This window comes from Onychomys torridus, chromosome X (assembly GCF_903995425.1).
Source record: "Onychomys torridus chromosome X, mOncTor1.1, whole genome shotgun sequence".
NCBI classification, from domain to species: Eukaryota; Metazoa; Chordata; class Mammalia; order Rodentia; family Cricetidae; genus Onychomys; species Onychomys torridus.
Genome location: NC_050466.1, coordinates 122069570 through 122084283, shown reverse-complemented (window position 1 = coordinate 122084283; position 14714 = coordinate 122069570). Strand labels below are relative to the sequence as shown.

At 36.2% G+C, this 14714-nt stretch overlaps 1 protein-coding gene across 3 annotated transcripts in view; it reads right to left on the bottom strand.

Moving 5' to 3' along the window:
- Positions 1–744: 744 nt before the first annotated feature.
- The window catches only part of Tbc1d8b (TBC1 domain family member 8B), an 81604-nt gene continuing 67634 nt past the window's right edge, over positions 745–14714 (bottom strand). For all 3 annotated transcript variants that reach the window (XM_036175239.1, XM_036175240.1, XM_036175241.1), the window contains 5 exons: positions 14632–14697; positions 12597–12680; positions 6632–6688; positions 4495–4592; positions 745–3188 (listed from right to left, as the gene is read on the bottom strand). In XM_036175239.1, coding sequence (XP_036031132.1) covers positions 2796–3188; positions 4495–4592; positions 6632–6688; positions 12597–12680; positions 14632–14697 — 698 coding nt within the window. In that variant the 3' untranslated portion in view covers positions 745–2795. The remainder of the gene's footprint in view (positions 3189–4494; positions 4593–6631; positions 6689–12596; positions 12681–14631; positions 14698–14714) is intronic.

Here is a 14714-nt window from a genome sequence, read left to right as displayed (position 1 = left end):
CAGAGGACCTAGCTAAGCTGAGACCCTAGTCGTGACATACTAAAATGGTGAAATAATAAATGTGCATTGTACTAATTCATTATGTAGCAACAGAAGGAGAGAAAAAAAAAACCTTTGAAAGTTTCACTAAGTTGGTCACACAGTTCTCACTATCTATTCCAGTCTGAGTGTTTCCTGTACTTCAAAAGCTAAAAGTACATTTCCCACATTCCTTTACAATTACGATTTTGGACTTCTGAGACTTGGGTGGCAGAAGCAAGGTGGACCCTGTGCTTCTAACATCTCTGCTGCTGAAGATGACTATGAAGATGTTTGGCTGCCCTACTGCAATTTAGTCGTGAGTGCACAGGTGCTGAGGGGCAAGGAGCTTGGCATTGATTTGCAGATGGATCATGGTTTCAGAGGTAGCAGGAATAGTAATGTATGCATTTTCCTAATCACAGAAGAATAAGCAACTTTCCTGGCATCCTGGGAGTGCTGTGGCCTTGGATCTTAGTTTTGAAAGTTTCATTAAGTTGGTCATTCTAATGATGATACAAGCCACTTAATACCCAGTAATAAACAGTTTCTTGCCTAAGCTAATTGAGAATGAATTCTAATTTTCTTCCAGCTAGACTCTAAACTGATGTAAAAAGGACACCCTCGATGATATTTTAGCTATGTGCAAGTAAAATTCATAATAAATGACATTCACCTTTTAAATAAACATTTTCATATTTAATATAATAGATTTTCATACATAGTTTTATAAAGACAAAGTCACTTTATAACATTTAATGTAAAAGTCATAATGCACTAGTCCAGTTTGACACAACAAAATATTTTGAATATTAGGAACAAGTTATTTGTTTAACAAGGCAGCAGCTACAAAACTATCATGTGTTTAGCTTATCTCTCCTGCAGACTCAGAAAATACATTGTCTTGTCAACCTTCATTTATAATCTTCTTGAAACTCAAAAATCTCTTTTAAGTATTATTTTTAATTAGTCTAGGCTAAAATACAATATTCAGTAATCTTCACTATTCTGACTTTAAAATAATATCAAAAATTAACAACATATTCTTTAAGAAAGGATCTGTTGTAAATACACCTGACAAAATATTCAACAAAGTGTGCATAATAGTGCCTTTTTATATAAGCACGGGCCATATGTTTTTCTAGAGCTATTGTCGTATAATTTACCAATCAGTACATAATAGCAGATGTGACGGTTCGCATATGAACTATTAACTAAGATTGAAAATTGGGATGTATTTTAGCAAATAAATTCTGAATCACAGCAGAAAGGCTTAGTTCTAAATTATCTCTTTAAAGTAGTCATTTCCTTGAAAAGATAGCATAAGCAAATCTTAAAGATGCTACCAGTATTTGGCCAAAGCCAACCTAGGAATTTTTAAAGACTCAACTTGAAAAGTGTTTTTCATTGAAAAGAATCTATGCTCCATGGCATAGCCCTCTGTGCTAGGTTGTATTCACAGTACATTCTTGCCCAAGGCTGATCACACCAGTTCCTTCCCAGACAGGGAGACATCCTTGGTCACCATGAAGGAGGTCTACCCTTTCATTTTTTGGCTTCTAGCCAAGTCAGAGGGCTTGAAATCAAAGTCTAGTGTGAAGAGAGAAGCTCCTCAGGGTGATTTCTGCCCCATCTCCTAAGTCAACTCCTTAATAAATTACTCCTGTTAGAAATGGCAGAAGACAGGACAGGTCCACGTGGTTTGATTTTTTTAAAGTGCTATCAAAGTCCATATATATTTAAATGGATTATCGTGTAATGTCTGACCTAGAAGAAGCATAAAGTATGTAAAAATTGCTCATCTAAGTCAGAGAGTCAAACCTTTTAGTAACTCTACACAGTACCTTAGTAAGAACATGTGAACTACACTTCATGTGCTCAGCAGACTAATAAAGCAATTCAGTCTTAGTGTGACTGTTCCACACCACCTGCTATAAATTAAAACACAAGGGATGAAGATTCAAAATATAAGGCTGGGACACAAGCAATCACAAGCCATTCTGCGACAAATGGCACAAACAACAGCCCTCTAAAGCCCCTTTAGCTATGCCCCATTGATTGTAAATGAAAGAGCTATAGAGTCAACTGAACTGTTTCTTAACCTTTTCAAAATGCTGACTTTATTCTATTTACGTCTAAATCCAGTGAAATTTATCTTTGTATTAGCCCAGAATTTAGACTTCTTGATTTGTGTTTATCAGTAACAGAGTTAGTAGTGTGAACCAGCAAACTCTGAATCCCTTAAGAATAGAGAATTCAGAAGTTGCGTTAAAAAATCATATATTACTGTATTGAAGAAAATTAAGTTTTAAAAGTTAATAAATTTCCAGTTACATAACTTGGAAATCAAGGCCCTAAATGGGCAATTTCCTAGATAAGGCTACAGTTCTAAAGCCCAGTTTTCTAATGTGTTTTTTACAGGACTGCGGCAATTTGAAAAACCAAGTTTACCAATATGTTATAACAGTACTACTAATAAACACATCACCACCTTTGGAAAAAGCAGCAATCTGGAAATAGCAGCACACATTTGAAACTGACTCACTAAAGTGATATGGTGGTGCCCTCTGGTGGTTCCACTGAGCTGTATATCTTGTGACACAGTGGGAGAGTTTTCCTTTTAACTTCAATTAATACAAAGGAATGAATCATTGTGCTTCTGAGTATCTTTCTTTCTTTTTCTTTTTGCCTTCAAGCACATAAGTAATGCAGTATATCCCTGAGAAGTATTCCCAGGAATCAAGCTCATGGTACAGGAACCTGACAATGGCAGAGATTTACAACTTGGTTCTAGACCTTAACTGGGAGCTTTTCACATTCTCTAGCTTGGCTTTTAAATCTAAGGGTCTCTCAAAAAACCTCACCAAGGCTGGTTCATTTAACAGGGAAGCAAGAATCTGTTCGAATGCAAAAGACCACTGATGTTCTTCCCTGGGAGAAGAATTATCTTTCTTCACATTGCTCTCTGCATTCCCCTCACTGGGTCCAGAATCACCGGCTGTCCTGGAGAATCCTTTCGCTGATGATGTGGGGCTATGGAGTTTCCTTCCAACTTCTTCCATCCTGAGCAAAAGGTTGGTAACAATAGCAATGGCTTGATATAGTGACTCTTCTTCAGGGTCCTCATGAAATAAATTATACAGGGTCTTTGAAAACTGAATGAATTGTGACTAGAAGACACAAGTTGGAAATATAACATTTTAACGTTAGACTTAGTAAATGGAAATTAGAAAAGGATAAACTCCTGTATAAAATTTATAATATGTAACCTTCACCATAGAACTGAAGACTAATTCCATGATATACATCTTTGCTCTAGGAAGATAAGAATGAACCATGGAAGAACATTTCATTTAAGCCTTCTCACACATTGTCAAATTGAAGAATATTATATCCACACTAATTCTTGGCTGTTGAATTGGCAGTATTATTTACTGTTGGGCAATAATTTTGATTGCGCAAACTTCCATATTTTCATCCAGTAACTCTCATCAATCAATTTTAAGAAAAGGATTAAGGACTTCCATTTGATAACAAAGGGTTACAATGGACACTCAGCTAAGATGAGTTAATATTGGGGAAGAATGACTTCGGGACCTAACTCTAAGAAAGCCCTTTGGATGTGCAGAAAGCCCTTTGGTTTTTTTTGGTTTTGTTTTTTTTTTTAAGCCCTTTGTTTTTAAAGGCAGATAATGGGACAAAGTTAAGAGAAGTTATGCAAATGCAAGAATTCAGTCACCAACTTCACAAGTTTGTATGTACATAAAACAAGTACAAATCATATGATGCATAAAATGTAATGTAAAATACTTTACTCCTTCCTTTTATAGTTCTGTTCATTTATAATGATTTTAGAATAAATATCCCAAATTGGGTATTTTATAAAGCATTTATTTTACTCTCAAACTGGAGAGTCCATTAAGATCCTCTAAGCTATTTGATAGTTTCATTTTGGTAAAGTTCCAGGGAACTTCAGTATCTGCATCAACGAGCCTTTCTTTTAAGACTATAAGAACATGTGGGCAATGTATAAGAAAGAGATCAATTTAAATAATGTCTACACTAGTCATTAGTATCACTTATGCAGTGTCAAATACAAGATCATTGGGGATTAAAGTGAAATCTCTCAGTAATTTCTTAGTCACTAGCAATGAATTTGACATCAGGTAGGCACTTAATTGACTACTTAATACATGTATATATTTAATGTTGAGATATGTCATATATACAAGATTTTCTATAGAAACGCTAAATACATTTAAATGTTTAAGGTATAAAATAATTCAAAAAATTTGTTCACACCTTTCATGATTAGCTGAATCTTATAGAAATGATAACCTCTAGATTATTTAACTATTTTTGTAATAGTATGTAAGTTCTTTCCCTTTCTTTTGTGGTATTGGTGACTGAACCATGGGCTTCATGCACTCACATTATTAAAAAAAATTAAGAATTTTCACTTGGAAAATTCTATACCTGATTCATTCTTGGCAAATCTTTAATGTTTTCTTCTTTTTTAAGAAGCTCATCTTGCCATTGACTTAAATAAGCTTGAATATCAATTTTTCCTTTGCCTGATGAAAGAAAAAAACAATTTTATAATGAACAATTCATAATATTTCCCCAAATCTCAAAAAGAATAACTAAAATTGAGAGATATTTCTCTGACGTAAAAGAGCCCATCTCTTTCAGTCCAGGACATTATCTGAATTTAGCTTTGATCTCACTCATTGGCTTTCAGAATATATTCACCACTTCCACTTAGACCAAAACTTTCACTTTGGAAAACTTGGGGAATAGCAAAAATACAGAAAAAGAGGGGGGGTGATGTATTTCGATCTACATGAGTATATGAATATGACTACATGACAATAAATGTAGTCCTACCATGCTTAATCTTTTCTATATCAAGTTCTTCATATGTACATATGAAAGTGATTAATGGTGGCTCTTTTCAAAAACTGAAAACACTACTTATTGATTTATTTGTTTAAAGAGTTCAGTCAAGATGATATTTGTGTGACCTTGCGATTCTTATTTAAATTTTCATGAAAACTGGGTAAAATACTGGAGGAGTTATATTCAACTAGATCTTCTGTCATGGAATATTAGTTGAAGATGTGTTATATTTGTTTATGCTGTAGAACATTTGTTTAATGATGCAAAGATATGTTGCATTTTTAATGTTACATATATTTAACTCTGTGAAGCTGCGTTACTTTGCCTGTCTATAACACCTGATTGGTCCAATAAAGAGCTGAACAGCCAATAGCTAGGCAGGAGAAAGGACAGGCAGGGCTGGCAGGCAGAGAGAATAAATAGGAGGAGAAATCTTGGAAGAGAAAATCAAGGGATAAGAGAAGGAGGAGGAGGACGACTCTAGGGGCCAGCCACCCAACTACACAGCAAACCATGGAGTAAGAAGTACAGGTATATAGAACAGAAAAAGATAAAAGCTCAGAGGTAAAAGGTAGTCGGGATAATTTAAGAAGAGCTGGCTAAAAACAAGCTAAGCTAAGGACTGGCATTCATAAGAAACAATATGCCTCTGTGTATTTATTTGTGAGATGGGCAGAGGGACCCCAAATAGCCGAAAGAGTTAAAAAACAAAAAATAGCCAATACAATCTTCAGTAATTTTTTTTTTTCGAGACAGGGTTTCTCTGTGTAGCTTTGTGCCTTTCCTGGAACTCGCTTTGGACACCAGGTTGGCCTCCAACTCACAGAGATCCGCCTGCCTCTGCCTCCTGAGTGCTGGGATTAAAGGCGTTCGCCACCATGGCCCAGCCAGTAATTATTTTTAACTAAATGTTTTAAAGTGTATAACGATGAGCTTTAAATGAATAATTTCATAGTCTCTATCAAAATATCTAGTGTACATACTACTTTATTCAATGTTTTTATATTCCTCTGCATTTATCTCATTTTAAAGAAACAGTTCTTAAATTACCCTGAAATTTACATGTTTAATTTTTTTGGCATCACAGCTTGCAATGAAAAAATTGGAAACATTTTAAATGTCCATCAGTATTAAGCTGGTAATTGAAACAAATTATGTTGCAATCAAATTATAAAATGTTCTGTTCCCATTAAAAGTCAAAAGGAAGATCAAAATGAATAGAGATGGAAAATAATCATCCGTGATATATTACAAAATAAAAAATAGCACCCAGTAGAACAGTGTTTATAGATATTTTAAAAGGAGAGATGTCTAAATATGTTTATGTATACAAAGAAACAAGTGTGAAAGGATATAGTCAAAAATGTTTATAGTCTTTACTTTTGACTGGGCTTGTGTGGGGGTAAGAAAGCCTATATGCTGTCTGAATTTCTGCCACAAAAATTACCTATTATTTTTGTAATTAAAATAAAATCTTTAAAATAATAAAAATGAATATGGATCATTTACTTTTAAATTTTTATAACTTCCGAGATGTAAGTATCACAAGAAGAAATAATAAATTGTTATAGTAACATGAAGTAACTAAAAACCCTATCAGGACAAATCTACAGCCTTTAAAGAACTCTACCTCCTCCCCCTTTATAGCTATCACTATTTACAGAATTGAAAATTTAATAAATTGAATGATAGTCACAGATTTTTATCACAGTACCTTTTTCAGGGGTATTTTTTCCTGATTCTGTTTCCTTCCCATCTGCATGCTTGGAAACTAAAGGGGGGAAGAAGACAAATGCATATTGTAAAATGTTTAATAAGTATCTTTTTCAAAGCAAACTAATATTTTGTATATTTATAAGCATTTATTATTTTTTGACCCACCAAACCATTTTATTGACCTTACCTTCTGACATTAGAATGCAAAGTATCAAAAATATTCATAGAAAAAGAAAAGAACACTGTATATTAATGTTAAAAAATTCTAGAGGGCAATACATCAAATTTAAGTATTTGCTTCTGAGTGATAGTTTCTCCATTTGACTACCTTCAAATTAAGATTTATTAGAAATATAAAATATAAAAAAATGGGGCTAGAGAGATGGCTCAGGGGTTAAGAGCACTGGCTGTTCTTCCAGAGGACCCAAGTTCAATTCCAAGCACCCACATGGCAGCTCACACCTGTCTGTAACTCCAGTTTCAGGGTACCCTGACACCTATGGCAAAAACACAAATGCACATAAAAATAAAATAAAATATAAGATTTATTACTGGGAAGAAAGCCCCACACATAATGGGAGCCTGAAGAAGAAGCCACACATCCCAAGTAAGGCAACAACTCATTGTGAAATCCTGTACAATTCACTTCTTTCTGTACTCAGTGCTCTTCTATATAAAGTGGGCAGACTTAAATAGATGGTTTTTGAGGTTTTGTCATTCTCACTTTATATATAGTAACCAAATAGTCACATACATTTTCTCTGTAAGACTACGTACCTACGAAAATGAAGCAAAAGACACACACAAGCATGTATCACTTCCAATTTATGTGAGAAAAACAGATTCATTCTTGTATCTTATACTTGATTTATAAGTATTCACTATTTAAATAAAAGCTATGATTTACAAATCATTGATTCTACCAGCTTCACTGTCCTTTATTAAAACATAAAAATGGTCTAATACAGACAACCCCCCAACCCCACCCCCCACCCCCTGAGACTGCAGCTGCTCCCTGAGACAGAGTGCGCCAGCACTGATTGGACTAAAAGGTGAGTCTCTGTTCTCACAACCAATCACCCAAGCCTCTAGGCTTTGGGCCCAGGGGCATAACCCTGTGCCTCCACACTACCACCCATTGCAGTCCCAGTTTCAGGCCAGCAGGCAGGTCTCCTGCAGACAGGCAGACTACCACCATCCCCCACCAGGCCCTGTAACCTACAAGCCCCACCCCACCCCTCAAGCCCATCCACCCTCTGAGACCAAAGCTGCTCCCTGAGACACAGAGTCCACCATCACTGATTGGATCAAGAGCTCTGAGTGGACCAAGGGTATTGATTGGACCAAGAGAAGCTCCTTCAGACACAGACACCACTTGCACTGAGTGGAGGAAGAGATGGGTAGATGCCAGTGCAAAAACACAGTCAACAACATAAAGACCAATATGGCACCATCAGAACCCAGTGGTTCTACATTAGCAAGACCTGAACATCCCAACCCAGAAGAAGCAGAAGAAATAAACCTTAAAAATGACATTAAGACTTAAAGAAATCAAGGAAAAGACAAATAAAAAATTGGAAGAAATCAATAAATCCCTTAAAGAAAGCCAAGAAAACCAAGAAAAGGCAATTAAACAGGTGAAGGAAATAGTTCAAGATTTGAAAACTGAAATAGAGACAATAAAGGAGACACAAACTGAGGAAATGGAAAATCTGAGTAAACAAACAAGAACTACAGATGCAAACATAACCAACAGAATGCAAGAGGTGGAAGAGAGAATCTCTGGCATTCAAGATATGATAGAAGAAATAGATTCATCAGTCAAAGAAACATTAAAGCCAACAAAGTCATAATACAAAATGTCCAGGAAATCTAGGACACCATGAACAGACCAAACCTAAGAATAATAGGGATAGAAGAACGAGAAGAATACCAGCTCAAAGGCACAGAAAATATATTCAACAAAATCATAGAAGAAAACTTTCCCAACCTAAAGAAGGAAATGCCTATGAAGACATAAGAAGCTTATAGAATACCAAATAGACTGGATCAAAAAAAAAAAAAGTCAGCTCACCACATAATAATAAAACCACTAAACATACAGAATAAAGAAAAAAATATTAAGAGCTGCAAAGGAAAAAGGCCAAGTAACATATAAAGGCAGAGCAATCAGAATATCATCTAACTTCTAATTGGACACTCTGAAAGCCAGAAGGTCCTGGACAGATGTTATGCAGACAATAAGAGACCATGGATACCAACCCAGACTATTATACCCAGCAAAACTCTCAATCAGCATAGATGGAGTAATCAAAATATTCCATGATAAAACCAGGTTTAAACAATAGCTATCCACAAATCCAGCCCTACAGAAAGCACTAGAAGGAAAAATCCAACCTAAGGAAGTTAGATACACCCATGAAAATACAGGGAATAGATAATCCCACACCAATAAATACCAAAGAAGGAAAAAATACAACACTACCACCAAAAAATAACAGGAATTAACAATCACTGGTCATTAATATCCCTTAATATCAATGGACTCAATTCACCTATACAAAGACACAGGCAAACAGAATGGATATGAAAACAGGATCCATCATTATGCTGCATAATTATGCTTCAAAGACAGAAACTACCTCAGAGTAAAAGGCTGGGGAAGACTTTCCAATCAAATGGACTTAAGAAGCAAGCTGGTGTAGCAATCTTAATATCTAACAAAATAGACTTCAAACTAAAATCAATCAAAAGAGATCAGGAAGGACATTACATATTTATCACAGGAAAAATCCACCAAGATGAAGTCTCAATTCTGAACATTTATGCCCCAAATACAAGCATACCCACACTTGTAAAAGAAATATTACTAAAGCTTAAATCGCACATCAAACCCCACACTTTAGTAGTGGGAGACTTCAACACCCCACTCTCACCAATGGGCAGGTCTGCCAGACAGAAACTTAACAGAGAAATAAGGGAACTAACAGATGTTATGACTCAAATGGACTTAATAGATATCTAGAGAACATTCAACCCTAACACAAAAGAATATACTTTCTTCTCAGCACCTCATGGAACCTTCTCTAAAATTGACCACATGCTCGGACACAAAGCAAATCTCAACAAAAACAATGGAATAACTTCCTGTATTTCATTGGATTACCATGGCTTAAAGTTAGATTTCAACAACAACAAAAATTATAGAAAGCCTACAAATTCATGGAAACTGAATAATGCCAACTGAATCATCAATGGGTCAAGGAATAAATAAGAAATTAAAGATTTCCTAGAATTCAATGAAAATGAATACACCACATACCCAAACTTATGGGACACTATGAAAGCAGTGCTAAGAGGAAAGTTCATAGCACTAAATGCCTACATAAGGAAGATGAAATCTCACACTAGCGACTTACTTAACAGCACATCTGAAAGCTCTAGAACAAAAAGAAGCAAACTCACCCAGGAGGAATAGACACCAGGAAATAATCAAATTGAGGGCTGAAATCAATAAAATAGAAACAAAGAGAATACAAAGAATCAATGAAACAAAGTTGGTTCTTTGAGAAAATCAACAAGATAGACAAGCCCTTATCCAAACTAACCAAAAGGCAGAGAGAGAGTATCCACATTAACAAAATCAGAAATGAAAAGGGACACATAACAACAGACACTGAGGAAATCCAGAGAATCATCAGGTCATACTTCAAAAACCTATACTCCACAAAATTAGAAAATCTAAAAAAAATGGACTATTTTCTGGATAGGTACCATATACCAAAGTTAAATCAAGACTATATAAACAATTTAAACTGACCAGTAACTCCTAAGGAAATAGAAACAGTCATTAAAAGTCTCCCAACCAAAAAAAGCCCAGGACCGGATGGTTTCAGCACAGAATTCTACCAGAATTCCAATGGAGAGCTAATACCAACACTCTTCAAATTGTTCCACACAACACAAACAGAAGGAACATTACCAAACTCTGTTTTATGAGGCTACAGTTACCCTGATACCCAAACCACACAAAGATGCAACAAAGAAAGAGAATTATATACATTCTCCCTCATGAACATTGATGCAAAAATACTCAATAAAATATTGGCAAAACGAATCCAAGAACACATCAAAAAATTATCCACCATGACCAAGTAGGCTTCATCCCAGGGATATAAGGATGGTTCAACATATGAAAATCTGTCAATGCAATACAACATATAAACAAACTGAAAGAAAAAAACATGATCATCTTATTAGATGCTGAAAAAGCCTTTGACAAAATCCACTTCCTAAATAGAACATCAGTAGCACAGACACTAAGAGCAACAATTAATAAACGGAACCTCTTGAAACTGAGAAGCTTTTGTAGGGCAAAGGACATGGTCAATAAGGTCATACCACAAGGACACATGCTCAAAAATATTCATAGCAGCATTAATCGTAATAGCTAGAATCTGGAAACAACCTAGATGCTCCTCAACCAAAGAATAGATAAAGAAAACGTGGCACAAAACACAATGGAGTACTACTCAGCATTACAAAAACAATGACATCAGGAAATTTGCAGGCAAATGGATGGAACTAGAAAATATCTCCTGAGTGAGATAACCCAGACTCAGAAGGACAAACATGGTATGTACTCACGCATAAGTGGATACTAGATGTAAAGCAAAGGATAACCAGACTACAACTCACAGTTCCAAAGAAGCTAGCTAACCAGGAGGACCCTAAAGGGATGCATGGATCACCCTGTGAAGGAGAAACAGATAAGGTCTCCATGAACAAACATGGGGTGAGGGGAGCAATAGAGGGTTGGGGATGGGGAATGAGAACATAAGGGAATGGGAGGTTCGAGCTGGAACAGGGACAGAGTGGGAGACCAAGGAAAGAGATACCATGATAAATGAAGACATCATGGGAATAGGCAGAAAAAGGGTGCTAGGGAAGTTCCCAGGAATCCACAAGGATGACCCCACCTTAGACTATTAGCAATAGTGAAGAGGGTGCCTGAACTGGCCTACCCCAGTAATCAGATTGGTGAATACCCTAACTGTCATCATAAAGCCTTCATCTAGTAACTGATGGAAGCAGATGCAGAAACCCATGGCTGGGCACTAGGCTGAGTTCCAGGGGTCCAGTTCATGAGAGAGAGGAGGAATTCTATGAGCAAGGGACATCGAGATCATGATGGGGAATAATATAGAGATGACCAGGCCAAACTAGTGGGAACTCATGACAAATAGATGTGGACCAATAGCTGTGGAGCCCACATGGTACTGGACTAGGCCCTCTGCATAGGCAAGACAGTTGTTTAGTTTGAACTGTTTAGGGGCCCCCTGGAAGTGGGATTGGGATCCATCTCTGGTGTATGAGCCGGCTTTTTGGAGCCCAGTGCCTATGGTGGGACACCTTGTGCAGCCTTGGTGCAGGTGTAGGGGCTTGAACCTGCTTCAACTGAATGTACCAGGTTCTGCTGACTCCCCATGGGAAGCCTTGCCTTGGAGGAGGTGGGAATGGGGGGGTGGTTTGGGGGTAAAGGCTGGGGGACAGGAGGAGGGAGAAGAGGGAGATCTGTGGAGAATTTCTTAATAATAAAAAAAGGAAAGGAAAAATGGTCTGATAGAGACTAGAAATTTCCTTAATATAATTAAAAACAAAAATACATTATATACTTTTAAATAATAAGAGATTTCAAAAAAAATAAAAATTATTAAACACAGTCTAGTCAGTCCAATATTTATAGACTACCCTAACTGCTCTTGTCGTATCAAAGAGTGAAAGGCACAGTTACTCCAATTCAAGAAGATCTCCACAAGTAGCCAATCATCAAGATGCCCACAGTCCTATCTACCTGGGAGATGGAGGCAGGATGATTACTGCAGCCCAAGAGTTTGAGACCAGTCTGAGACTCACCTCAAAACAACACACAAATTCAGTTACAAGTTTCAATGAATATTTACCCTGGAGCTGGCTGAAGTAAAAGAATTCTTCTGTTGAAAGTTCATCACCCTTTGAAGAAGTCTTAGACACCACTTCAGTATAAGCTGAAAGCATATAACCCAAATCACATTTACTAACAATGAAGGACAGAGAAGTGCTTCTTACACCAAGACAAACTGAAGAATATAAATTAGATGAAGTGTTCAAGACATGTGCACATACAGAAATGTGGAAATAACATTGCACTGCTCTGTCGTGTACCAAATAAACATTTGATCACTTTGAGTTCTAGGATTTCTCTTACTTGCTTTTCTTCTTTTTTATTGCTTAAGAACTTCATATATGCATATGCTATATTTGATCAAATCCATCCCCCCATTTTCTCCCCTGCAAACCCTCTTCCACTACCATTATTTCCTTCTAATTTCATGGGCTCTTTTATAAAACCCACTGAGTAACCTACTTGCTTTTTAGTAGTTTTCTGAGAGTCACTATGAATTGAAAGAAGAAAATCTGATATTTAGATTATGTTTGAACATGAAATCTTAAAACATAAAACATGCTTAAAATTCCTGCACTAGGGCTGGAGAGATGGCTCAGAGGTTAAGAGCACTGACTGCTCTTCCAGAGGTCCTGAGTTCAATTTCCAGCAACCACATGGTGGCTCACAACCATCTGTAATGAGATCTGGTGCCCTCTTCTGACCTGTAGTCATACATGCATGCTGTATACAAAATGAACAAATCTTAAAACAAACAAACAAACAAACAAGAAACAACCTCCTGCACTAATAAGGGAAACCTGAAGCTGAGTGATGTATTGTTTCCCCACTGCTATTCAACAGAAACACAGTGTTTCCTAGTTGGTATTTCATCCTATTTCATATTCCTACTTCCAATATCTCTGCCAACAATGGATGAAATGGACAATTTAAATATTCAAATGGTAAAGTAAGATAATCAAATTTATTGTTATAATTCAATTATTACGTGGTTTATCTTTTGCTTTTAATGCTGTGTTTGTGATTTGGGTGTCTGAAGGATTAAAGATGGCTTCAGTTTTTTGGTCTGATAAATAATGATTCCTTGCTAACCTGAGAAGCCTTTAAAAAGCTTTAAAATGGAGCCAGGGAGAGCATTAGACAAATTATGAGGTGCTGTTCGATTTTATGAATTACCAAATACAAGCTACTTTTCACAATATTTTTCAGAGTAGGGATGTGTTGGGAAATAATCTTAAGGACAGTGAAAAACATGATGAAAACTCGAAGAGCATGGTGACTTTGAAGAAGTATCATAGAACAGGAAAAAGAACTCTGGAATCAGATGGATCTCATATTAACTATATGATATCTGGCACATAACTGAACCTCCCCAACCCTCAGTCTCCTTTTTGTAAAAATTGGAAGGATAATATAATCTTTCAAAAATTTTGAGGCTAAAATATGAGACGGCATATAAAATATATTTATGTGTGAGTCCATGCATGCATGTGGAGGCCTAATGTTGACATTGGGTGTAAAGTAAATGTGTGACATAGCACATGCTAATTGGTACCCATCTGCAAGTATAGTAATCTGCCTAAAGGGAATCTTTATCCTAATGACAATGACAGCAGAAATTCAACATTATCGCAAAATTTCAATGACACAGAACTTCTTGTACAAGCTATCATTTAAGAGATAGCTAGCAGGACATGGTGGCACATGCCTGTTATCCTTGCACTTCTGAGGCTGAAGTCAGTCTGGGACATACATTGAGACCCTACCTCAAACGGCATACTTCTATACATACATATATAAATAAATGATTGCCTACTAACAGGAAACTGAGGATCCCCCTATACGGAATCTCTTCCATAGATTTTATTCCCTCTATATCTATATCTACACCAGCAAAAATACTTGTGATATTACTTGATGGCCACAATGAAACAATAACCTTATATTATGTGAAAGATTGTTTTATTTGTTAAAATGAAACTATATGTCCCACGATACCTGTTACAATGGAGTGAACTCTTACTATATACCATTAAAGACTGTTAAATTCTTACCTGGAGGAATGTGCAGTTTAAAAAGCAGCTTAAGCTTCTCAGTAAAACTTCCATTGTACATTACATCTGTTCAATAAAATTCA